General features: G+C 40.1%; 1 protein-coding gene across 3 annotated transcripts in view; it reads right to left on the bottom strand.

The window, feature by feature from the left end:
* The window catches only part of LOC126240858 (zinc finger protein 37-like), a 156087-nt gene that overhangs the window by 2850 nt on the left and 125630 nt on the right, over window positions 1–27607 (bottom strand). For all 3 annotated transcript variants that reach the window (XM_049947960.1, XM_049947959.1, XM_049947958.1), the window contains 2 exons: window positions 17908–18188; window positions 9851–10067 (listed from right to left, as the gene is read on the bottom strand). In XM_049947960.1, the coding sequence (XP_049803917.1) occupies window positions 9851–10067; window positions 17908–18188 (498 nt within the window). The remainder of the gene's footprint in view (window positions 1–9850; window positions 10068–17907; window positions 18189–27607) is intronic.

Here is a 27607-nt window from a genome sequence, read left to right on the forward strand (position 1 = left end):
CCCCAGTACTGTGGAGGGCATACAGTACGTGATGGATGGTAGGGATCAACGGATGTCTTCGATAGCACTTGCCTATTGTTAGCAAAACACTCAGGGATTCACTGCATATAATCAAATTCTATTGATGGAAAGTCATATTTTGTAGGGCTCTATTTATGGTTATTAACTACACAACATCAATACTGCGTTCTTTTGGCAGAGAACATTATTCTCTATACCAATTGTGTATATGTGTAGCCGACTCGTTTGTTATGTTTGGAGCTGTCCATATGAAGGAGATTATAATAAGGATACTCTTGGATGACGGAATAAAATGCATGGCACAAAAAATTGGGAGTTATATTGTCTTTGGTTCATTCTTACTACTGGTTTGGTGACACACCACGGAGGTGTCTGTTATTGACAGTATTGCATGTAGAGAATCAGAGGAAGTTTAAGTTCACATCTGAGGTCTTCCTATTATACTGCTGCCAGTTGTCTGGTTCTAATGCAGGCCACGAGTCACCAGATCGTCAAAGAAAATTGTATGAAAGGGTGATTTGGCATTTGATTAGTTGTGATTGTGTGATTAAATAAATTTTGTTGGTACTGTCTTTTCGGTCATGGTACATGGTACAATTTTTACAAGAAGGCCATCAATTGGGCTTGTTCAGAAAGCTCCAGTAGCCGAATGGACTCCTTTGTGGTGAACGCGGCCTAGTATTTATGGTGAGCGGTGCTGCTGACCTACAAACAGTGCTTTCATAGTCCAAAACATGATAAAATGAGGACTTTATAAAATATCAATAAAACTGTTTCGATTCGCATCCAAGGCACTCTTAGTGAGGAATGGGGAATATTGAGGTTCTTCATGCAGCAAGTCTTGAGGTGTCGTACATATGGTCGGAATATTAGTTTATTATTAAAAAGAACTCTTAGAAAATGGCACTGGTCCACTACTTCCAGTAATTGGGTTTCAAGATATAGTTCTGTATGAGGATGGGCAGAACGCATTCTACAAAAGTGCACAGCATGCAATTGGGTTGGTGCGAAACAGTATCTATAGTGTAATCCATTTTTGTGCCTTTTGTATATACCACAAGCAGAGATCATCGACATATAATGCTTGTGTGACTGTATGCCCAGCTGTGTATACTATGCCATTTACTTCAATAGTGTGGCACTTACAATTGATCCTTGTGGAACTCCATTTTCCTGTGCATATCTGTTACTAATGATCAAACCCACCCTGACTCTAAAGTAGGGTTGCCACAAGTTTCCCCAAGCGAAATTCCCTCACATTTTCCTGATTTCCAGACAAGTTTTAGCATTTGTCCCTGACAAATTTTGAAATCTCAAGGGTAAGTTGACAATCTGTCTTTGTAGCTATGGTACAAGAAACAATAGTGCAAACAAGGAAATATCTGAAAGAAAACTTGCAAGCAGAAGGCGCTTCCTGATGTGAGCAAAAATCTTCAGTACTAACATCAACACATTTTGCAATGAACTGTTTTTAAATGGAGAAAGCAAGCCAAATGGTATGTTTTATATTAAGACCACTGATGTTATTTTATTACAATAAAACGAAATACATTTAGCGACAAAAATATGCATTTCCTTGGGGTCACAAGACAGATTTAGAATAACTTCACTAATTTCAGAAACAACCTCAGGAAAAACTAGACCTCTTGAAAGAAACCTATAATGTGGGGAAGAACTGCATAAAGCAACACTGTAGGTGACCACCAATAAAATGTTGGTTCTGTTATGTTTGTTATTGTCAGTTATTACCCATTGTGTTATATCTATTATTTTACAGGTATTTTGTGATTTTTCCTTTTGAGGAATATAGAAGTACATAGTGTACAGCCCTGGGTCCATGGATAAACCATGAAAATCTGCTGCATTATGCCACACACAAACACACCCACCAGGGGGTAGATAGGTGAGACTAGATCTGACGAGCAGGGCCTGCACATTGGTGGGAACCAAATGGCTTCAGATCAGCAGGGCCGATCCAATAGAGATACCCGCAGAAACGACTACGGTTTTGGCCCGTTGCAGAAATCCACTTGTGTGGCCAGCTATTCACGAGCCACAGACAACAAGTTGATGAAATAAGACCACGGTAATCAATCCTTGAGATAATTTGTTCAAATACTCAGAGAATCAATAATAACGAGGATAGGTAGCAACTCACCTTAAAGATAATTGCTGAGCGACAGACAGGCACGTAGAAAAGACTATTACATTCTCACAACTAAATTTTCAGCCATAGCTTTTGTCAGAAAGTGTGTGTGTACACATTCACACAATCACTCAGACAACTCACGCGTACATGACCGCATCTCTGGTCACTACGTCTACAGTCTCAAATCAGATCCAAACAAACCACTTCCCATGCCTCCCTGCCTCTCATCGGCAGCTGCTAGGCTAGTGGCAAGAAGTGATGGCAGCAATGACTGCAAGCTAAGGGGAGTGATAGGAAGGAGAGAAGTAGTAGTAGTAATAATGAGGGAGTAGGGAAGTGGCACACATACTCAGCTGCATCCAGCTAGTGGCGATGCACTACACCTCAGTAAACAAACTATTTCAGCTACTGAGACAAAAACGAGATTTTTCCCGTGTTTTTTTCCAAATTCCCCTGATTTCCTTGGCATGTTTGTAATTCCCTGATTTCCCTGGCGTGTTTTAAAATTCCCTGATTTCCCTGGCATGTTTAAAATTCCCTTATTTCCCTGGCATGTTTGAAATTCCCTGATTTCCCTGGCGTGTTTGAAATTCCCTGATTTCCCTGGCGCGTTTGAAATTCCCTGATTTCCAAAACCTGTGACAACCCTGTAAACAGTCTACGAGTTTAAAAAATTTGTATGAGGAATGGTAAATTTCCTTGGAAATCCCACTAATGCAAAGCTGATAAAATGTGACATTGCCACATCATATAGAACACCTTGTGTAAATCGAAAACTACTGTGACCATATGTAGGAGATGCACAAAAGCCTACTGAATCACAAACACCAATCGTAGGAGATGATCTTTGGTAGTTCGAGATCTTCAGAATCAATACTGCAATTGAGGAAGGAGGTTTCTTGATTCCAAACACCAAAAAAGACACACATTAACCATATGGTCTAATAATTTTCCAAAGTCACTTGTTAGGTTGATCAGATGTTGCTGTTTCTATTCTTTGTCTCTTGACTTGGTTTTGGTCTCTCTCTCTCTCTCTCTCTCTCTCTCTCTCTCTCTCTTGTGAGGGAAATTTTCTATCTTGCCACATCTTGTTGAAAATTTGTGGAACAGAGTTTTTTTCTGTTTCTACCAAGCTGTTGAAGCATTTGATCATGGATGTTGTCTACATTGCAGGTTGCCAGGTTTGGTGAGATGAAAGACATAGAGTACAGTATAACCTGGCTATTACATTCCTGGAATTAACGTTTTCCTGCCATTTACGACATTTTTCATCATTCCCGTCAAATTCCGTATGTCCACAATGTTAATTTGCACCCGATTTGTGTCAACAAATTTATAATTTTCCCGTGATTTATGCATTACCAAAAAAAAAAAAAAAAAAAAAAAAAAAAAAAAAAAAAATCCTCGAGGAAAAAAAATGATGCTGGTAGGATGTTTGCCATCCAGTAGTGTTTAAAAATAATATGAGGTTAAGTTTCTTGACACCAGGGGACTCCACTCAGCGTATTTGAACCAGTAAACGTGTAAAATTTGGAACAATTTGTGCCATATCTCCCACGCTGCCTAGCTCTACTTGGTGTGCTGGCTGATGGGAGTAACTAGGTTTGTTTCAATAAACGTATCATGACCAAACACAACCATTTCCAAATTGTCTCTACTGTGCAAATGCAGTTTTGTGATTGTTGTGATCATTGTGATACCTTTGTCGAACCATATTTAGCATATTTCGGTGTTTGGCCACTTGTAGCGCTAGTTGACGTCGTCATTCACTTTGCGTGGCTCAAATGTTTTTAGTTTAAACACAGTGGTGGTTATGAACTTTTTTTCACGCTCAGCAAATCATGTTTCGAGAATTTATTGTTGTTGTCAAGTGCAGTATTTACGTATGTATTTTTTGTGATGTTACACAAACAGTGTGAGTGAGAGTTTGCGTGTGTGGTTTTCCACATAACTGAGGAGGCACAATACCCGATAACCTCAAGAGACTTCATTGCAAGAGATGTAGAATAACACACAAAATACGTATGTACAAATTTGCACTTGACAACGAGAAAAAAATTCTCAAAATGCGTCATGCTAAGATTGAAAAAATACTTAACTAGTGCTGTTTTTCATTATTTAAACAATGAATGACAGCTACAGGCTTTCAAAAACATTGAGTATGAAGTCTGAAATTGAGACAAACGTTCTTACTTCCCAGACAATTACCAGTTCCAGTTCCAGTTATAACAGCAGTTTTTATTAGATAATAAACCTTTATTAGATAATAAGCAAGTCCCAGACACTTCTTTTGGTGGCTGTTATGTACATTTATCATGCATAAAGTGCGAAATTGCAAGAGTGTATCCTACACGTACAGCTTAAAATGTTATTTCCCACATTCTGTTAAAAGTTGATGATTAATGAAATTGGGACGTTAATTCTCAGATGCCAACATTTCTGGACAATATCTCATTGAAAGCTCACCAATGTCAGAGGAACTGGTTTAATTTTCTGTCAATCACCAATTCTCTGAATGCTTTTAGTGTCATGAAAGCCATTAATCTGCCATAATTTGGACCACACCTTTGCAGCTAGAGTATGTACTATCATAAAAGAAACATACTGTTCCCAGCATTCTTTCTTCTTTTTTTTCACCAAGTAATATGCTTTTGCCCTTGGTCTTTAGAATAAAATTAAATTTTCGGTAGAGGGTGTTGCCTACGTCATTGTAGAGCCCTTGTTGTTCTCTGATGGCATCTGTGATATCTCTGTGCCACCATGGAACAGGTTGCCATCTAACAGGACCTGAAGAGAATGGTACTGCTATATTCACAGCTTGGATGATCATGTCCATCGTGTCTTGTACTACTCTGGCCAACCCCTTCCTTCGTTTTTATTGTAATATGCACTTCAGTAGTGGTGAAAGAATTCCAACTGGCTCTCTGCAGTAACCAAAGCGGTAAACTATGGGTGGGAGGTAAATTTGGGATCAATACAAAAAAACAGGTAATGGTCACTACTGCGAAGATCATTGCGAGCATTCACAGTTGGATCATAAATGTGTGGTTAAGCCTGCACATTGCAGAATAGAACTAGTGATCGGTGCTGAAAGACTCTAATTCATTAGGCAGTGATTTAGGTCTGAGAAGAGTCTCTCTCTAATAGTTGCCCTCCGCTAATCTTTATCATGCTGTCCCATATGGGATTACAGGTATTAAAATCTACCAGTAACATGAAAGGTGGGAGTAACTATATAATTAGATCTTGCATATCTCTGCAGGAAATTTCTAAGACACAGGAATATAGACATTACAGAGTGCCATCATTATGCTCAGTTGTCCTCTAATGGCTATTGCTTCCAGTACAGTGTTTACAGGTATTTGTTCACTGACTGTATTTGATATGACTAGTATGCAAACACCTCTGGATGGTTATTCCATGTTTATTCTATTTTTGCCATATACCTTACATCCTCTAGGAGTAAGAAGATGGTCTTCTAAAAATCTTCAGCCTTGTTTATTAATATTTATTATGGGATAGTTTGCGATTATGTACTGAATTTCTTCCATGTGGTGATAGAACCCTTGCAAGTCTATTGTAAAATCACAGCAAAGGTATTGATGTTGTTAGCGGAGATGAAGGCGATATATGCCAATCTACAGATTGTTCCAATGTTTCCTGTGTGGTTGGCATTGTTTCCGTAGATTCTTCTACTGTCAAGGAGAATTCTGGTTCCATCTTAAATGACATTAATTCTTTGTTTTGCCCTTTTTCCCTTCTTTTTCTCTTTTTTGTTGTTTCTCATCATGGAATTTTTCAGATTATAGGTCTGGGTAAGGACTTGATCAGACACTTCTTCGGCCCAATGTCTTAGTCCCTTTTAACCACTGATTAGTATTTGTGTGCAAGCTATGTTTTGGAAGAAGCTGTGGAGTGGGTCTTCCTCTCTTCTCCAGTTCGAGGCATACGAAATGTCTCCTGTTATATCCATTGAGAGGCTCTGGCTGGCTCTGAAAGATTGTAAGTCAAAAAGGGTGGAAATTTCTCTTGCACATAATTTTTGTTTTGTTTGCAAGTTCTTGGTTTACAGCACTTGGTAGATTAGGTGCTGAAAAGGTTGAAGTAGGTGGGCAAGAGCTGTGACTTTTGCAAAATTTGTCATCATGTCTACTGTGTGCATGTGTCCATATTTTTTCCGTGTCTCAGCATATGAAAGAGGTTCAGTGTTTTATATGCTTCGATTTTCTTTCCTTTTTTAAATAAAGGGCAAACCAATGAACATGGAGGTAGCATACCACACAGTTTACACACAAAAGCAATTTTTGCAAGGCCGACGACCTTCATGAAGTGATCTTCCACAGTTTCTGCATTTTGCATCTGCTGTGCAGCTGGGTGATGTGTCCAAAACTTAAGCATAGAAAATATCTCAAGGATAGTGGAACATAACGTTCCACATCAATCCTATACACCATAACCTTAACTTTTATTGGGGAGGACATCCCCTTGAAAAGCTAAGATGAAAGCATCTGCACCTATTTAGTTATTTTTGGACCTGTCTGACAAAATGTATGCCTCACCATTCTATACTAGCTCATAGCTCCTCATCTGTCTGGAGTGTAAAGTGACCTGACAGATAACTCCTGTACTAGATTCCAAGGTTTATGTGGAGTAATAGTCACTGCTATGTCACCCAGTCTTCCACATGCCAGAAATTGGTTAGGTTAGATTGTTTTGGGGAAGAGACCAAACAGTGAGGTCATTGATCTCATCAGATTAGGGAAGGACGGGGAGGGAAGTCAGCCATGCCCTTTCAAAGGAACCATCCCGGCATCTGCCTGGAGCGATTTGGGGAAATTACGGAAAACCTAAATCAGGTTAGTTGGACGCAGGATTGAACCATCGTTGTCCTGAATGCGAGTCCAGTGTGCTAACCACTGCACCACCATGCCAGAAGTGCTCGAGACTGCACAGCGGAGGAGACTAATTGAGAGCAACATATTCCACTTGTTTTCCAATGCATCTACCTCTGCAAATTTATTTTTGCCTGTTCCGTAAATAATAATGACTGGGTCATTACAAAATTATCTCCATCTGTTCTAGTCCACAGAAGACATTGAATAAATTGTTTTATTGTCAGTCTTATGGCTTGTCCATCTCCCATTTGTGTAGCCAGGGTAGGGAAAGCAGTTGATTTGTTAACTGTCCACTGTCTATGCATATCAGTTGAGACAGCCAAATCAGTAAGGCCATTATACTGATGTAGTCTGATGTGTTTAATGTCTGAAACTTATGATGTCAAGGACTTTCCCCACATGTGACACCCAGCCACAGCAAGGGTCATCTGGCACGACGGCTGTTGCCAAGAGTCCTGGTGTCTGAAGAAGCTTGGCATCTACTCCTTGGCAAGCATGTGGAGTTAGCAGCTGAGGCATCACAAGTGTGATCACTATGATGTCAGGGGGTTCTACTGAAAGGATATAAAACACCACGACCATATTGGATTGATTACAGTATTGACTTTTAGGTGCATAAATGAACCTACATAGTTACATTGGGTGATTCAAAAAGAAAAACAGATTTATTACACACAAACTATAAAAGATAGATACACAATGTGCATGTCACTGGATAGAGGAAGGTTCAAAGTTTTGATACAGCTGCACTGTTTATTTTCTGTAGCAACATAGTGACTACATCACAAGAGAAATCATTTCGTGTATTGAAATTTGCATGAAGTTAATCCATTAAAGTGCGAAGTGCATTCAGTCATCGATTCAACAAGAACTGGCATACAAAATTCTTGGAAGTTAGTTGCATTTGTAAAGTGAAGAGCACTGGTTGACCACACAAGTCTGATGAAAATGTTGAACGTATCTGAGATGCATTCACACGGAGTCCTCAGAAGTTCACAAGATAAGTGGGCCAGCGACTTCAACTTCCTCAAACAATGGTGTGGTTGTTCTGAAACAATGCCTGCATAAGAAGCATTTACAAATTGAAGTTACTGTAGCAGTTACATCCCAGTGATCATTACAGATGGTAAGAATTTTGCATTTCATTTTTCCAGGATACGGTACAGGATACTTTTTCCGAATGACTCATCATTTTGGACACACTGATGTTTCATCTATTGGGCAAAGTAAACACACCAAGTTATGGACCCATCATTTTTTGCAGATGAAACTGTGACAGGAATGTTATCTGGACATGCTGCAAAATTGATCATTTCCTCAACTTCATGAAGATTCCAACGATTTCATTTTAATCCATGATGGCACCCCAACTTACTTTCATTCTAAGGTGCAGCATTACACTAAGAACACCATCACACAACTTTGGATTGCAAAGGGTGCACACAGCAAGACCTTGTTCATTGCTATTGGACTCCCAGGTCACATAATCTAACATCTTGCAATTTTTTCTGTAGGAGTAGATAAACAACAGAGTCTTTGTTCCATCTATGGCAGCTAAACTTCAAGAGCTGAGAAATCTAATGGCTGAAGTTGTCTAATCAATAAACAGGGATGTGTTGATTCTTGATTTGTGTGCAGAATGAAATGGACTACAGTTCTAATGTTTCTTGAGCAATGCTTGTCGCTCATGTTGAGCATTTGGTACAGTGTGTGTGAACATAAAACTCTGAACCTTCCTCTATCCAGTAACATGCACAATGTGTTTCTATCTTTCATTGTTTGTCTGTAATCATCAACTGAAACCTCTCATTTATTTTTGAATCACCCTGTAGTGTGCAGAGGATCTGTAATGCTATATGCAGTTGGTGCTATTTAAGGTGTCCTTTCCCTGTCAGTCCACACTACAGGGGAAAAAAAAGAGAGAGAGAGAGAGAGAGAGAGAGAGAGAGAGAGAGAGAGAGAGAGAGAAAGAGAGAGAGAGAGAGAGAGAACGAAAAATTACTTTAACTGAAAAACTGATTTAGAGTAAATAGATAAAGATGTAAAAGAAACAAATCTAGACACACAGCTGGGCCAGCATCCAAGACTGCCTCCATGGGAAGAAAAGTACAGAAGCAAGCATAGTTGGAGATGGGGGATCGCAGATACAAAAGGAAGTAGATGCCACAACAGCTTGGGGGCCTGTGCTCACCACACATCAAAGACTGTCACCATGGGAAGGAAAGTAAGAGAAGCAAGGATACTCGGTAATGCGGATTGCAGCACAAGAAAGGAAGTAGGTGCTGCAACTAATTGCAGCCTCATGCTCAACGCGCATGTGCTCACAAAGTGTCATGTACCTGCTGCACAGACTGGACTGTTAAGCACTGGTACTTTGGAAGATAGGCTGCCTAACCTTTCTGAATGTCACTGATGCTTCCTGATGATGCCATGGATGATTTTTGTTACATTTCCTTTTTAATGCCATGTTTAACACCAGAACAGCATTAAGATAATGACCACAAATTGTTGAAATGAAGTGGAAAAGAAGGAGGCAGTGTATGGAAATAAATAAGCAATGCCTGGAAGTAAAATAATAAATTAAAATTGGAACTGAAAATCAATGCAGTGCAACACAACAAACGAACTCTAGGGAAAAGAGCCTACAAAGGTGAGACCTCTACATCACTGAATAGTGATCAAAAATGAAACACTGTTGAACGTCAGTCATATCTATTCCACTTCATTATCAGAACAATATGGTAGCAATACAAACAGTAATTTACATTGCCTGTAACACACTTACCGCATTGTTCACAAGTATGTAAATGTTTGCTGTGGGTTCCTACATGTTTTCGGAGACTGACAATGCGACGGAAGGCTGCACCACACCATTTGCAGCAGTAACACTTATCTGTGGACTTTGAACTCTTCTGATTAGGTGCAAGTGAAGTATCATATGACATCTTGGACTCTGAATAAGCTGTTAACTTCTCACCCGTATGCTTCCACATGTGGCGCTCCTGCAAAAGAGAGAAGAAAGACTGTAAGAAACGAAATCAAACTAAGTGAACATGAAGATTAATTCAAGCCCTATGTACGAGGGTTGAATGAAAAGTAGTGCCTCCATCTTTGTTAATTGGGCTTGGATGAGAATATTTTAATAAATCAGATGCAGAAATAATCGTTAGGATGTGATCTTTAATTACCAATGTTCACTTTTCCACATAATCAACAGCCAATCGAATACATTTCTGCAAACGATGAACAAATTTCCTGAACCCGTCACGGAAGAAGTCGAAACTCTCTTTCCGCAACCACAGTCTCACAGTTCTCTCAACGTCTTCATCAGAAGCAAAATGATATCCCATGATTGAAAGGAGAAAGGCGTCACGTTCATTCTCATAATGCGACAGGAGTTCCTGCCAAATTTCAAGTCTGTGCACTTTCATTTCAGGAGTCAGCATCCGGGGTACCCATCGTGCACAGATTTTCAGATAGCCAAGCAAAGGAATAATTTGTCCCCACACGTTCTTGTGAAATGCCGATTTTGCTTGCTATTTCTCTGAGTGATATGACGATCATCCTGAATCAATCTGTCAGCATTTTGCTTGTGAAACTCAGTGGTTGTCACGCAGGTCAGATGTTCCCGCCTCAACATCTTTTAACTTACTCGCCCAACGACGCACAGTACTCACATCAAAACAATTGCCATAAACTGCTTTCATTCTCTGATGAATCTCCTTTGGGGTGACACCTTCTGCTGTCAAAAATTCAATGACTGCACGTTGCTTAAATTGCATTGACTGACCGTCTGCACAGGGTTCCATACTTTACACTGTTACAACGCAACCATTCAATGCTAAGGCTTCCCGCCAACTGGAGCTGTAGAGAAGAGGCTACGGAACAAGTCAGTACCTGCCACATACCAATGATGCCAACTGTTAAAGAGTTACGAAGGTGGAGGCATTACTTTTCAATCAACCCTCGTATTTTAATGTCCATCATATCTAATATCTGCTCTCTCTAAAATCAAAATGATATTTCTTATGGGTAGCTGATTTTTGATCGTAGGCACAATGTACCAGTATTATGAAGCTCTTCAATGTATCAGAGTATGTCTTCTTTAGAGATTTAGATACTATGGGTAAAACTGAGATAGTGTGTGTCTGCCTTTACCAAAGAGGCTTGTTAAAATGTTAATTGTATATCCACTTAGTGTTAATCTAAAACCTGCATGGTACAGAGCATCCAGTTACAAACAAAAAATAATTGAAGTAGTAATCCTTATATTCAAGCATTCCACTAAATAATTAACTATTTAAGTAAAGAAAGACAATTCCTGCTGTGAGCTTAAGCACAATGAAAAAATGAAATGAAATGAGTGTACAGCATCGTAGGCCAGGAGGCCCCATCTGGGCAAGTTTGGCCGCCAAGTGCAAGTCTTATTTCAGTCATCGCCACATTGGGCGACGGTTTTGGATTAAACCACTTACCAGGTGTACCGGTATGAAATGAGAGTTTTTTTGTGAAAATGAAACACTAATTTTGAATTGAAAAGTAAAAACATTTTATTCAATGTACTGGCCATTGCTTTCTATACATTTTGACCATCTTTCTGGCAATTGGTGAACACCATGCCAATAGAAATGTTCGTATTTAGAAGCAAACCAATCAGACACCCAATTTTCGACTTCTTTGTAGGAATCGAAGTGTTCCTCAGCCAATGTGTGTCCAATTGATGAAAACAGATGGTAGTCAGAAGAGGCCAAGTCTGGTGAATACGGCGGGTGGGGTAGCAGCTCCCAGCCAAGTGTTTTGATTGTATCCTGAACCAGTTTTGCTTTGTGTGCAGGTGCATTGTCGTGTAAAAAAATTACTTTGCCACGTCTTCTGGCCCATTCTGGTCTTTTTTCGATCAATGCATAGTTCAAATTGATCATTTGTTGTCTGTAGTGATTAGTATTCACAGTTTCACTGGGTTTTAGAAGCTCGTGATACACCACATCTTTCTGATCCCACCAAACACAGAGCATTGTCCTCTTGCCGAATCGATCTGGTTTTGCAGTCGATGTTGATAGTTGTCCCGGATTAACCCATGATTTTTTCCGTTTAGGATTCTTAAAATAAATCCATTTTTCATCGCCAGTAACAATTCAATCCAAAACTGATTTTCTTTCATGTCTTTGAAGCAAAATTTGACAAATGGTTTTACGGTTTTCCATCTGTCTTTCATTCAATTTATGTGGCATCCATTTCCCACACTTTTGGATCTTTCCCATAGCTATCAAACGGTCAGAAATTGTTTATTGTGCAACATTTAGCATTGCTGCCATTTGCTTCTGACTCAAAGTATCATCTTCATCCAATATTGCTTGCAATTCGGCATCTTCGAACTTTTTTGGTGGTCTTCCATGTTCTTCATTTCTTACATCAAAATTATTATTTCTGAACCGTTGAAACCATCTTTTGCATGTTGCTTCTGATAGAGCATGATCACCATATGCCTCGACAAGCATTCGATGCAATTCTGCAGCACTTTTTTTCAAATGAAAACAAAAAATTAATGCTTTCCGCAAATCATCACTTTCTGGTACAAAATTCGACATAGTTAACATGATGAAAACATATGATGATGTTTGTTCTATGACTTGATGTATACTAAATATCTTTGACAGATGTCATACCAACCAAACAAAAATAAATTAAGGCTTGTTCACAACAAATGTTCCCTATCGACGCATTTGTATCTTAACGCTCATTTCATACCGGTACACCTGGTAAGTGCATACAGCAGTTACTAGAATGAAATTTTCACTCAACAGCGGAGTGTGCGCTGATATGAAACTTCCTGGCAGATTAAAACTGTGTGCCGGACCGAGACTTGAACTTGGGACCAATTGCCTTTCGCGGGCAAGTGCTCTACCGACTGAGCTACCCAAGCACGACTCACGCCCCGTCTTCACAGCTTTAATTCCACCAGTACCTCGTCTCCTATCTTCCAAACTTTCATTCTAGAAACATCCCCCAGGCTGTGGCTAAGCCATGTCTCCGCAATATCCTTTCTTGCGGGAGTGCTAGTTCTGCAAGTTTTGCAGGAGAACTTCTGTGAAGTTTGGAAGGTAGGAGACGAGGTACTGGTGGAATTAAAGCTGTGATGACAGGGCGTGAGTCGTGCTTGGGTAGCTCGGTCGGTAGAACACTTGCCCGCAAAAGGTCCCGAGTTCAAGTCTGGGTCCGGCACACAGTTTTAATCTGCCAGGAAGTTTTATACAGCAGTTGGTTACATGGAGTATGCTACGCTGGAGCTGCATAACATAAAATGTTATGGACAGTTCTTGTAGAATGTAAATTCTTTTGGATTAAAGGAGACCATTCACAAAAAAGCAGAGGTGTTGAGATGTCGATAGGCATGCATTCACAAAAGAAATTAAACTTGCTAGCTTTCGCAGTTATCCTTTGATGAGCTAGAGTGAAATGTGCATGCATATGCCCCCCCCCCCCCCCCCCCCCCCATAGTGCCAACTAGGTTGACAGTGACAAAGCTTTGTTCCTTAGCAGGTGGAATGGCTGTGGTGAGGTGGAGTGTCCTTTGGGTTGTGGGTTGAGTAGAGGGAGAGGGAGGCAGGGACGGGGACTGGGGGTGAGAGGCTTGCTTCTCTGAGGAAGACAGTCTGTCTTTTATTAGGAAAATGAAGAGTGGGGTGGCAGATGCACGAGCTAGACATGTAATGCACGATTTTAGGGGCCGGTAGGGAGCAATACACACTGAAAGCAATGTGGGGACGTGGACTGGGAAGGGGTGACAGTACCAACAAAGGGGAAACTGTTGGGTGGAGGTTCGGGGGCAGTGGTTACCTCAGATTGAGGCCAGGATGATTATGGGAGTGAAGGATGTGTTACAAGGATAACTCCCACCTATGAAGTTCAAAGAAGCTGGTGATGGAGCAAAGGATCCACATTTAAATTAAACATGTGCTAAGCTGCTTGATGCGCCATCAGGTAATCCACTTTGTTCTTGGCAACAGTTTGGCATTGGACATTCATCCTGGTTGGTAGTCACACTAGTAGCATATTGTTGCAAGTCTAGTTCAGGGGCATGTCTAGCAGATAATATGACATGCATAAAAATTATTAATAATTTCTTACTATTTCATCACAGTAAATACCTATCTTTGAAAACAAGTAGTTTTCACACAGCTGACATGAAACTGATGTTGTCTCAGACACACATAAACACTTCATTACAGAATGACAGTTTCACATCAGAGTTCAGATCTTTAACTGACATTAAGTTCACAATAACAGTTCTATTCACACGCAGCTGGATCTGTACTGTGATGATACTATCATAAGTGATGATTACAATTCATCATTAATTAGCTGAGCGGCACTGCACTCAGAAATATGTAACTTCACAACTGCTGCGGCGTAAAGAAACACTTGGGGGGATGTCTACGCAGTCACAGATTTGTTGCTGCATTTGACAACAACTGTCTTTACTTGCGGCGGTACTGTCTTTACTTGTGGCAGTATCTCGAAGTACCGACTTTTAGCACGATACTTTGTTCTAAATGACATCACAATACCGACACAAAAAACTGTGCTGTGTTTGCAGCGGACTTGGTACATGACATTGCTGCATTCACACGTGGCTTAGCCTCTGATGGAGTAGGGTAAGCCTGTGACAGGACTGCATTAGGAGGTGCTGGGTGGGTGGATCGGTCAAGTTTTGCACCTCGGTCTGCTAGAGGTGTATGATCCCTGTGGCCAGAGGTTGGGAGTGGGAACGCCATAGGGATGGACTAGGATGTGGTGCAGGTTGGGTGGGCAATGGAACACCACTTTAAGAGGGGTAGGCAGGCTTTCCCACATGTCAGGGCACGATGAGGGATAATCAAAGCCCTGGCGAAGGGTACGGTTCAGTTGTTCCAGTCCAGGGTGATACTCAGTGACAATGGGGGTGCTCCTTTGTAGCCGATTCTTGGGGTGTCAACTTCACATACTGTTGGTCGTTAGTGGGTTAAATGTGGACAGAGAAGTGAATGGAGGCATCAGAGAGGTGGAGGTCAACTTCTTGGAAGGCTAAGCACTAGGTAGAGGTGGACGAGGTGAAGTGGATGGGAGAGGTGTTGAGATTGTGAAGACATGTGGATAGAGTGTCTTGACCCTGAGTCAAGATCATGACAATATCATCAGTGAACCTGAATGAGACTAGATATTGTGACTTTGGGAGGCTAGAAAGGTTTCCTCTAGACGGTATCTAAACAGGTCGGTATATGAATATGCCACGTGGATGCCCATGACTGTATTGCTGACTCGTTTGTGTACCTTTCCTTCAAAGGAAAAGTAGTTGTGGGTCAAGATATAGTTGATAAGATACGTAAGGAGCAATGTGGTGGGTTTGGAATCTGAAGGTCATTGGGAGAGGCAGTGTTTCATAGTGTCAAGGCTATCTTCTACATGCCCCCAAAATCCACAAACCCAACAATCCTGAACACCCTACTGTAGATGGCTACTGTGTTGCCACAAAGAATTTCCACTCTTGTTGACCAACACCTCTAAACAACTGAAACCTAGCCTCCCACATCAAAGGTGCTAACCACTTTCTTCAATGGCTTACCACCGTCCCTATCCCTTTACCTCCTGGATCCTACTCATCACTATTAATGCCACCTCCCTACACACCAACATCCCTCATGCCCACGGCTTTGCTGCATTGAACACTACCTCTCACCAACGTCCTTGAGACTCCAAACCCACCACCTCATTCCTTACACATCTTAGCAACTATATCCTGACTTATAACTACTTTTCCTTTGAAGGAAAGGTATACAAACAAATCCCTGGCACAAATCCTCAGCACAGTCAGGGGCAACCACGTGGCACATCCATATGTCAATCTGTTTATGGGCCATCTAGAGGAAACCATTCTAGCCTCCCAAAATCCCAAACTCTAGTCTGGTTCAGATTCACTGTTGGTGTCTTCACAATATGGACTGAAGGTCGAAGACATCCTATCCACATTTCTTCACAACCCTAATACCTTCTCTCCCATCTGCTTCCCCTGATCCTCCTGTACTCAATGTATCACCTTCCAAGATGTTGACCAGCAATTCTCCGATAGCTCCATCCACACCTTTGTCCAAATTAAACCCACTAACAACAAATAGTACCTGAATTTTGACAGCTACCATCCTTTCCACAACAAGAGAATCACTTCCATACAGCCTTGCCCCTAGTGGACAATGTATCTGCAGTGATGAGAACTTCCTTGCTCAGGAGGCTGAAGGCCTCACAAACACCTTAACAGACAGGCAATAGCTCCCAGATCCTAGTCCACAAACGGCTTTCCTGTGTTATTCCTCACAAATCCCCAAATCCTCCCACCACCCCACAAATCAGTTACAAAGGAGCACCCTCCATCGTCACCCTATATCACCTAGGACTGGTAAAGCTAAACCATATCCTTCATCAGGGCTTTGATTATCTCTCATCCTGACCTGAAACGAGGAATACTCTACCTAAGATCCTCCCCACCCCTCCTAAAGTGGTAATCCATCATGCACCCAACCATTACAACTCCTAGTCCATCCCCATACCACTCCCATTCCCAATCCCCTGCCATACGGATCATATTGCTGTGGCAGACATAGGTGCAAGACCTGTCCAATCCACCCACTCAGCACCTCCTACTCCAGTCCTGTCATAGGCTTCTCCTACCTCACTGGAGGCCGGGCAGTCTATGAAAGCAGCAAGTCATAAGCCAATTGTGCTGCAAAAACAGCATAGCTATTTATGTTGGTACAACTACCAACCGGCTACCCAACAGGATGAATAGCCACTGCCAAGTTGTTCCCAAGAACAATGTTGACTAGCTGGTGGCACAAGATTCAGCACAACATGATCAATCTCAATGGCTTCTTCACAATCCAGACAGTCTGGATCCTTCCCTCCACCACTAGCTTCTGTTGACTACACAGATGGGAGTTGTCCTTACAACACATCCTCTGCTCCCATAATCATCCTGGCCTCAATCTCAGGCAACTCACGGTCCCTGCACCCTCCATCCAACAGTTTCCCTCTTCCTCTGTCCTGTCACCTCCTCCTAATTCGTGTCCCCACATCGCTTTCAGAATGCATGGCTCCCCAACGGCCCCTACAATCACACCTAGCCTACACAGCTGCCACCTATTCCTCTTGCTTTATTAGCCAACAAACTGACTGCCTTACTGTGAGCTGCTAGCCACCCACTCCCAGGCCTCTGCCCATTTCACTCGACACTATCCACACCACAGCCAGGCCACCTGCCGAGAAACAAAGCACTGGAACTGTTAGTCCAACTGAGGGGCAGAGGCATGAGTGCGTGTTTCTCTCTCTCTCTCTCTCTCTCTCTCTCTCTCTCTCTCTCTCTCTCTCTCTATCCCCCCCCCCCCGGCCTCTCTTTTCACCACGCTAGCTAATCAAAGGATAACTCCGAAAGCTAGCAAGTTTTCTTTCTTTTGAATGTGACTATTGACAACTCAATGCTTCTGCTATTCCGTGAGTGGTCTCCTATAATCCAAATGTAACACTACATAACTTACTTGTGTGTAAAAGTGTATATAAACACATAATTCAGGAACAAGGACATGTTCTGCTGCAGCATGACAGGCAGCTTCAGCATTAAAGATGCAGACAATAAATATGTAACTGTATTAAGTTAATTGAAGATTGTCTCTCATCATAAAGTTACAAAAATGGTTGCTTGCCATCTTTTTTTTTTTTCTTTCTTTCTTTCTTTTTTCCTTCTTCATGTGGCAAATACTACTTTAAACCACACCAAATGTTACTCATTAGATGACTGGTGCAACTCTCACATACCAAGTCCATACGCTGTGAATACAGCTTTCCACAATCTTCACACTGGAAAGGTCCCATATCTTGCTTATTTAGGTAAGCTTCAATAGCTTTCCTCCCAGATTCTTCTATGTCAGATGTCTCTATACATTTATCTTCTGTGTTGCTATTAACTACTGACTGCTCTGGTACTGGAAGTACCGTTGTGCAAGACACATCTTGCTCTGTCCTCTCACAAATCTGAACTGACTTTTCTGGATTATTGCATTCAACAGTGTCGTCATTACTTACAACCCCAGAAGAAGCTGAAAATATAACATGAAATGGTAATTTTTATACAAAAAATAAGGGAATAACTGTATCTCTTAGTTCCATACATATAAAAATGTGATTTTAATTATTATGAATTCAAAATAAAAAGAATTAAAAATTGGATACTGAACAGGCGGAATTTAGCTCCTTCACAGATGGTCCCATATAAGGATCAGTGCTTCAACACAGACTGCATTCTAAAATAAACTTACCTAAAACTTCAACAAACGTATACTCACAACAAAACTGTTTTTGAAACTGGAAGTAAATTAGTTAGTTTCATGTACCATATGCTGTTTGCGCAGTTTCTATTGAAATGATGTGGAAAGAGTCAGTTGACATATTATGCGCACATAATTTGTTTGTATGTAAGTGCTACTTATAGATTATTAAACAGGAAACAGTACATTTGCTTAAATTTAATAAATATCAACATATTAGTTTTTGTTATGAGCCGAGTTACAAATGAAACAGATTTAACAATAAAGCAAACATATTTTACTGTTGTACTACACATATTATCAGTGTTTAATATTCACCTACTGAATGTAAGGAGTTATCCAGAAGAAATTATTTAATTATTTCAGATTAGATTTACAATTTGCTTTGCTGCCTGCCAGACATTTTACATTATTGGAAAAAGATTAAAGATATTTAGCGACACAGATAGCTGTACCATAGGGACGGGACAATCACAATGGAGGAGTACGTTGAGATGTCAGAGAAAAGTGTGGTTCCTGAAGAGGGGCAGCAGCCTTTTCAGTAGTTGCAGAGGTTGGCATGTGAACGATTGACTGATCTGGCCTTGTAGCATCAACCAACACAGCCTTGCTGTGCTGGTACTGCTAATGCCTGAAAGCAAGGAGAAACTATAGCTGTAAATTTTCCTGAAAGCATGCAGTTCTATTGACTGGATGAATGAGATGGCATCCTCTTGGCTGAATTACTCTCGAGGTAAAATAGTCCCCCATTCAGATCTCCAGGCAGAGACTATTCAGAATGACGTCATCAGGAGAAACAAAACCAGAGTTCTAAGGGTCAGGGCGTGGAATGTTAGATCTCCTCACAGGGCAGGTAGCCTATAAAATTTAAAAATGGAAGTGGATGCATTGAAGTCAGATATAGTAGGAATTTGTGAATTTCAGTGGCAAGAGGAACAGGACTTCTGGTCAAGTGAATAGAGAGTTATAATGAATAGAGAGTTATAAATACAAAACCAAATAGGTGAGAAAAAAGAAAGTATAGAGACTGTTAAGAAAGACAAAAATTTAATTGTGATAGGAGGACTGAAACTTGACAGTGGGAGGAAGATATGTGAAAGCAGGAGGTAAATATGGACTGAGGGAAAGAAATGAACGAGGAAGCCACCTGGTACAAATTTGCACAGAGTATAATTTAATCCTTGCTAATGTTCAGTTTAAGAATCATGACAGATGGTTGTATATGTGGAATAAACATGGAGACACTGGAAGTTTTCAAATTAATTTTATATAATGATGACACAGAGTTCGGAACCAGATTTTGGATTACAAGACAGCCTTGCACCAAGTGAGAAGCAACAGTTTTTCGTGTACTCGCAACAATAAGTAAGTTTTATTATAATATCAGTTAGTTCAGTACAGATCATTTAGTAAATATGTGTGTTAATGTATGTCATAAATCCCTGGACGTCGTGAATTCAATTGTTTCACTAGTGCTTCAATCAAAGAGTTGATAGTAAATCTATCTGTTTATGGCAGTATATGACATTATCGTTTGTTTGGAGAGATGCATATGGGGCCTGTAGATGGCATAGCGAAATGCTGAAACTGGTAGTCTTCAAAATAAAATAAAATAAAATAACATCTTAGTTACATAGTTGTTGGAGAATTTCATTGATACTGACAATTACACAACCAGCAGATGTCCCCTTTCCTTGATGGATAAACAGATATTAAATTTAAGTTGTTGACTCAGAAACTTTGCATTAGTACCAGTAGTTTGCTTCCGTACAGTTACATATTTTTGTAAACATGTTTTCTTGTTAATCTGTAGTTTAACTGACTTAGTCTTACTAAAGTATTATATTTATCATGAGTGAAAAGTGCCTGACTTGCCACAGAACTGTTAAGTCTGGGTTTTGGTGTGGGTGCAGTAGTTTTTAACATGTGAACAACTGCAGCGGCGTGGGAATTGGGGACATAAATGAGGCTCTTCAGTGGTTGTGTAGGATACGTAGCACAGATAAGGAGATAGTGGAACAGGAGGGGAAAGCTGCCACCCTTCAGGCTAAATCAGAGAAAGCTAGGGAAGATCTGGACACAATGTGGAGGGAGAAAGTAAAGAAAGGTGGTAAGTGGCAACAGGCAATAGGAGGAACAGGTTTTGAGCTACATCTGACAGGTGAAAGTGCAAAATAAGTCTGACCTGTTGCTTCAGCTAGAAACTCATGGGCCTCAAGCAGATGTAAGTGTAGACAGGGCATAACAAACTTTCAGTAGCAGATTGAAGAGTAAGAATGTAGTGGCAGTCAAGAAGAAAAATGCTTTGTTGTTATGTATTTCTCATGCTAGGCATGTGGGCCAACTTTTGCAGGATTAACTAGGATCTGTGATTTTTATTTTTAATACCAGGTGACAAAGTTTTTAAACCTAGTGCTGGTCTGGAGCAGGAGACAGCAAAGACTTCACAAGAAAGACACCTTGTTTATGGTGGGTGGACCAGGTATTAGCAATGACAAAGATCTTGGTTACATTACATGAGTGTGATCTGGCAAAGACTTCATCAGTATTGAGACATACCAATGTTGGGTTTGTATCAGCTCTCGGGCACCATGACTGACCTTATTTGAGCTCTTCAGTCATGAGAATTAATGTGGCGTTGGAACGGCTGCTTGTGTTGGGTCACATACTGGCTTCGTTCCAGTGGATTTTCTTCATAGGTGGGATTATAGTAGGCATGGACTTTATCTCAACAGCAAAAGGTAAGGCTTAACTGGCTGAGATAATAGCAGGGAATGTAAGGGGCAGAGGCACTGTCATGAGTGATGAAATACCATTGGCTACAGGGTTCAGAAAAGCACCTTTTTCAGGGTAAGAAGGACAGAAAGCCGTTAGTTTTAAGAGAGGTTAAGACTGAAACAAACTGTCAGTTTGAGGAAGTAGTCAAGCAACATAATTCTGGCATACTGCACAAACTGCTGTTGGCTAAAAATTTTCGGTAAACAACAAAAATGTTTTTTTCCATTAAATTTTAATTCAGTCAATGGGGGATGTCAGCTATCTTTATTGCAGCAAAATATTCAAGGACTAAAAAGGAAAATCAATGAACTAACTATCTACATTGATGAATTAGTCATCAAACCCAGTTGACATAACCTGCCTCTCCGAAAATCGTGTGACCATTGGTATAGATGTTTTAAGTATTACAGGATTTATGGTAGCACCTCACTTTTGTAGAGCAGAAATGGAGGAAGGATGATTTGCCACATTAGTCAGGAATCGTCATAAATTTAAGAACATAAATATTCATAAATTTTGCCTAGAGCAACACATGCAAGCATATGCAACAGAAATAGAATTTCATAATAATGGTTCATAATAATAAGTGTATAATGAGCACCTGCAGGTAACTTTAATCTGTTCGTAAATCACCTTGAAGCTCTACTGAACTATTTAACAACAAAAAACAAAGAAATAGTGCTTCCTGGTGACTTCAATGTACAGTTTCTTAAAAACTCACCCAGCAAGACTATTAGAGACAGTAACACTACCATTCAACTTATTTCCTACCATAAACTTCCCAACTAGGATAGCTATTTGCTCACAAACAGCCACTGTTAACGTTTTTATAGAAAGGTCTAATGAACAAAATTATATAACAAAACAATTAGTCAATGGCCTCTCACATCATGACATGCAGTTCCTTTAGTTACATGCCAGTACTGAACAGTATATATAATCTATTAAATCTGAATTCAAACGGCTGCTCAGTAAGCCAAAAATTGATTTTTTTTTTTGACACACCTCAAAGGAATGAACTGGAGTGATGTATACAGCACTCACGTCACGAATGAAAAATACAAGACTTTTATTAATGAAGTACTTATCTTATTTGAATGCTGTTTTCTCCAAAAACTAAGCCAGATTAGACCAAACATTCCAAAGAAACCATCGATTAGGGTCAAAGAATAAAAGTATCATGTAAAACAAAAAGGAAAATGTATCTGTCGGTAAGAAACGGCTCTGATGTTGATGCTTAAGCTCATTACAAGACACACTGCAAAATATTAAAGTAAGTAATATGGTCGTCAAAGCAAATACATTACAAGAAAAGGTTATTCACATCAGATAACAAAATAAAGACAATATGGGATATAGTGAAGGAGGAGACTCTTAGAACCAGACATGAAGAAGGGCAAATAGCATTACGAGTAAATTATACATTGGTAACATTTGTGCAGTGTTGCAAAACCTTTTAATAAACGTTTCAAATCTTTTACTGAAAAGATGGGATGCTCAAATCAGACAGTACACACAACTTCACTAACTTAATATGACTCGCTACCCAAGCAGAAGCAATGTCCATAATAAAATCTTTAAAATCAAAACATTCTGAGTGGGTATGATAAAACATCAACAAAGTTAATTAAAGAGTATGCTTCAGCATTTAGTAACATACTAAGCTATCTGCGTAACCAGTTGTTTATCAGTGGAACATTTCCTGAGTGGCTGAAATACTGAAACATGCTGAAGTTAAGCCTTTGCTTAAGAAAGGAGTAACGAAATACCATCCAGTTTCTCTTTTTCCAGCAGTCTAAAATAATTTACAAAAGGTAATTCACAGTCAGCTTCTCAACCATTTGACAACAATTAATATATTGCCTAAGTCTCAGTCTAAAGGGTTCCGATACTGAGAAGGCTACCTACACATACAGCGAAAATTTACTCAATTCATTTTACAATAAATTACAGGCCACTGGTATAATTTTTGATCTGTCAAAGGCATCTGACTGTGTAAATCACAGTATACTATAGTGTAACAGGAAATGTTGCAAAATGATTCCATTCCTGTACCTCCGGCAGGAAACAAAAGGTGTGATTACAAAAAAGACTTGAATTATGTCAGTCATTATCCAACTTTAAACTAATTACATGTGGCACCCCACATGGTTCTATCTTAGGGCCCTTGCTTTTTCTTATGTATATAAACCACCTTTCATCAGGAACATTACCAGATGCCAAGTTTGTTATACTTGCAGATGACACAAACATAGCAATTAAAGTGTAGTCTCAGAAATATCAGTTAAAGTTTCATGGACATTAATAAATTGGTTTCTAGTCAAGTCTTTGTCTCAAACACTTGGGGAAAAAAAAAGACACTGCATGCAATTCAGAACTCTTAACAGGCTTCCCAACAACATACGCCTAAAAGAAGATGACAAACAGATAGAAGAAGTTGACAGTGTTAAATTCTTCCCCCTATTAATGGTGGGGAGGCTTGCGTGCCTCAGTGATATAGATAGCTGTACTATAGGTGCAACCGCAATAGATGGGTATCTATTGAGAGGCCACACACACGTGTGGTTCCTGAAGAGGGGTAGCAGCCTTTTCAATAGCTGCAGGGGCAACAAACAGTCTGGAAGAATGACTGATCTGGCCTTGTGACATTAACCAAAATGGCCTTGCTGTGCTGTGAATGGAAGAAAGCAAGGACAAACTACAGCTGTAATTTTTCCCAAGGGCATGCAGCTTTACTGTGTGGTTATATGATGATGGCGTCCTCTTGGGTAAAATATTCTGGAGGTAAAATAGTCCCCCATTCGGATCTCCAGGTGGGGACTACTCAGGATGACGTCATTATCAGGTGAAAGAAAATTGTCGTTCTACAGATCGGAGCATGGAATGTCAGATCCCTTCATCGGGCAGGTAGGTTAGAAAATTTAAAAAGGGAAATGCACAGTTTAAAGTTAGATATAGTGAAAATTAATGAAGTTCGGAGGCGGGAGGAACAAGACTTCTGATCAGGTGAATACAGGCTTATAAATACAAAACCAAATAGAGGTAATGCAGGAGTAGGTTTGATAACGAATAAAAAAAAATACGAGCATGGGGGTAAGCTACTACAAACAGCACAGTGAACGCATTATTATAGCTCAGATAGAGACGTACCACAGTAGTACAAGTTTATATGCCAACTAGCTCCACACATGACAAAGAGATTGAAGAAATCTATGATGAGATAAAAGAAATTATTCAGATAGCGATGGGAGACAAAAATTTAATAGTCATGGGTGACTGGAAGTCGATAGCAGGAAAAGGAAGAGAAGGAAAAGTAGTAGGTGAATATGGAATGGGGGTAAGAGAAATGAAAAAGGAAGCCGCCTGGTACAATTTTGCACAGAGCATAATTTAATCCTAGCTAACACTTGGTTCAAGGATCATGAAAGAAGGTTGTATACATGGAAGAGGCCTCGAGACACTGGAAGGTTTCAGAAAGATTATATAATGGTAAAACAGAGATTTAGGAACCAGATTTTAAATTTTAACACATTTCCAGGGGCAGATGTGGCCTCTGACCACAATGTATTGGTTATGAACTGTAGATTAAAACTGAAGAAACTGCAAAAAGGTGGGAATTTGAGGAGATGGGACCCGTGTAAACTGAAGGAACCAGAGATTGTAGAGAGTTGAGAGCATTAGGGAACAATTGACAAGTACGGGGGAATGAAACACAGAAGAAGAAGAAGAAGAAGAAGAAGAAGAAGAAGAAGAATGGGTAGCTTTGAGAGATGAAATAGTGAAGGCAGCAGAGGATGAAGTAGGTAAAAAGACTAGGGCTAGTAGAAATCCTTAGGTAACAGAAGATATCTTAAATATAACTGATGAAAAGAGAAAATATAAAAATTCAGTAAATGAAGCAGGCAAAAGGGTAAACAATCATCTCAAAAATGAGATTGACAGGAGGTGCAAAATGGCTAAGCAGGGATGGCTAGAGGATACCTACAAAAAAATTAGACACACCTTTGGAGAAAAGAGAACCACTTGTATGAACATCAAGAGCTCAGGCAGAAAACCAGATCTCTGCGAAGATGAGAAAGCAGAAAGATGGAAGGAGTATATAGAGGGTCTATACAAGGGAAATGTACTTGAGGGCAATATTATGGAAATGGAAGCGGATGTAGATGAAGATGAAATGGGAGATACGATACCGCGTGAAGAATTTGATAGAGCACTGAAAGACCTAAGTCAAAATAAGGCCCCAGAAGTAGACAACATTCCATTAGAACTACTGATAGCCTTGGGAGAGCCAGCCCTGGAAAAACTCTAACCATCTGGTGAACAAGATGTAGGAGACAGGCTAAATACCTTCAGACTTCAAGAAGAATATAGTAATTCCAATCCCAAAGAATGCAGGTGTTGACAGGTGTGAAAATCACTGAACTATCAGTTTAATAAGTCACGGCTCCAAAATACTAACATGAATTGCTTACAGACGAATGGAAAAACTGGTAGAAGCCGACCACGGGGAAGATCAGTTTGAATTCCTTAGAAATGTTGGAACACATGAGGCAATACTGACCCTATCTATCTTACAAGATAGATTAAGGAAAGGCAAACCTACATTTCTAGCATTTATAGACTTAGAGAAAGCTTTTGACAATGTTGACTGGAGTACTCTCTTTCAAATTCTGAAGGTGGAAGGGGTAAAATACAGGGAGCAAAAGGCTATTTACAATTTGCAAGAAACCAGATGGCAGTTGTAAGAGTCAAGTGGCATGAAAGGGAAGCAGTGTCAGGAAGTCTATTCTGAAAGAATTTGTATGGAGTGTAGCTATGTATGGAAGTGAAACATGGATGATAAATAGTTTAGACAAGAAGAGAATAGAAGCTTTCGAAATGTGGTGCTACAGAAGAATGCTGAAGATTAGCTGGGTAGATCATGTAACTAATGAGGTGGTACTGAACAGAATTGGGGAGAAGAGGAATTTGTGGCACAACTTGACTAGAAGAATGGATTGGTTGGTAGGACGTGTTTTGAGGCAACAAGGTCACCAATTTAGTATTGGAGGGCAGGGTGGAGGGTAAAAGTCATAGATGGAGACCAAGTGATGAATACTCTAAGCAGATTCCGAAGGATGTAGGTTGCAGTAGTTACTTGGAGATGAAGAAGCTTGCAAAGGATAGAGTAGCACTGAGAGCTGCATCAAACCAGTCTCTAGACTGAAGACCACAACCACAACATCTTTATAATAAATTCAACTGGGAAGAGCACACCACAGAACTGCTGAAGCACCTAAACAGAACTCCACTGGCAATGCAAATGTTGTCAAATAAAAGATTCAGAGCAGTAATGTGAACATCCAACTGGGATCTGTGGAAGGTACATTACATTAGCATATTTGTTTTTCATTGTAAATGTTTACTGTTTATTCTTGTTATTCTGAAACATTCTACATCCTGGAGGACCACCTCACTTGGTATAAGTAGTACTGGATGATTAAAATTACGGTTAAACTTTCAAAACACTGTAGAAATAACACCGCTGGTCAGAATGACATCAAATTACAACAGAATATTATTGGAGAAGGGGGAAGACGTACAGTAGAAGAAAAAAAATAGTACCCATCTAATCTTTGTGTTACACACGTCTGACCTATCAAGGGGAGTCCTACAAATCACCACCCAATAACACACGTCTAAAAATCTGCAGCCAATACTGTCACAGAGTCATCGAAGCCTTTGGTTGAGACCCTCCAGTCAGCTCCACGCCAAAAGACCCTGATCAACTCTGGGAACAATGCTACAAATTGTGAGCTCTGCTTGCTTTGGTGCTCTATGCACTGATGCTCTATTGGTGAGTGGTTCTATTTCCTTTATTTTACTTATGACTCCAAGCAGGAATTTCCATTATTGTCGGCCACCTACTTTCAGATGACCATCCTGTTCATGGACTTTGCCCTAAAGGAACCGATTCTTGGTGTGGTTACCAAAAAGCAAAAGAAAGTGGTCAAATATACCATCATAAGCATTCTCTCCTGAGCCTGTTATGACTGAAATAAAACCAATTTTTAGAGACAAGAGTGACCCTGTTTTGCTTGGTAAATGTCTTCATGGGAGCATTCAGAATAAAATGAAAGTTTCAACTATTGCATATGGGAAAGATTACCCAAGAATGTTTTTGTAGGACTAAATACTTTAAAAGTTAGTGTACTAGATGCAGTGGTATGTTTCAATGATGGAGTGATAGGAAGGTTGGAAGTCCTGAGAAATTCAGGCACAAAATGTGGCTCTAATATTGAAGATCAATTGCTTGCGTGTGACAGACAATGGGTGCATGAAGCTGAAAGATTTGCTCTTCATGTTACCAAAGAAGTAAAAAGTGCTAAAAGGAAAGCCAAGGGGGAGCTTGAAGATGAAGAAATGCTGCAGGA

This window comes from Schistocerca nitens, chromosome 1 (genome assembly GCF_023898315.1).
Source record: "Schistocerca nitens isolate TAMUIC-IGC-003100 chromosome 1, iqSchNite1.1, whole genome shotgun sequence".
Lineage (NCBI taxonomy): Eukaryota > Metazoa > Arthropoda > Insecta > Orthoptera > Acrididae > Schistocerca > Schistocerca nitens.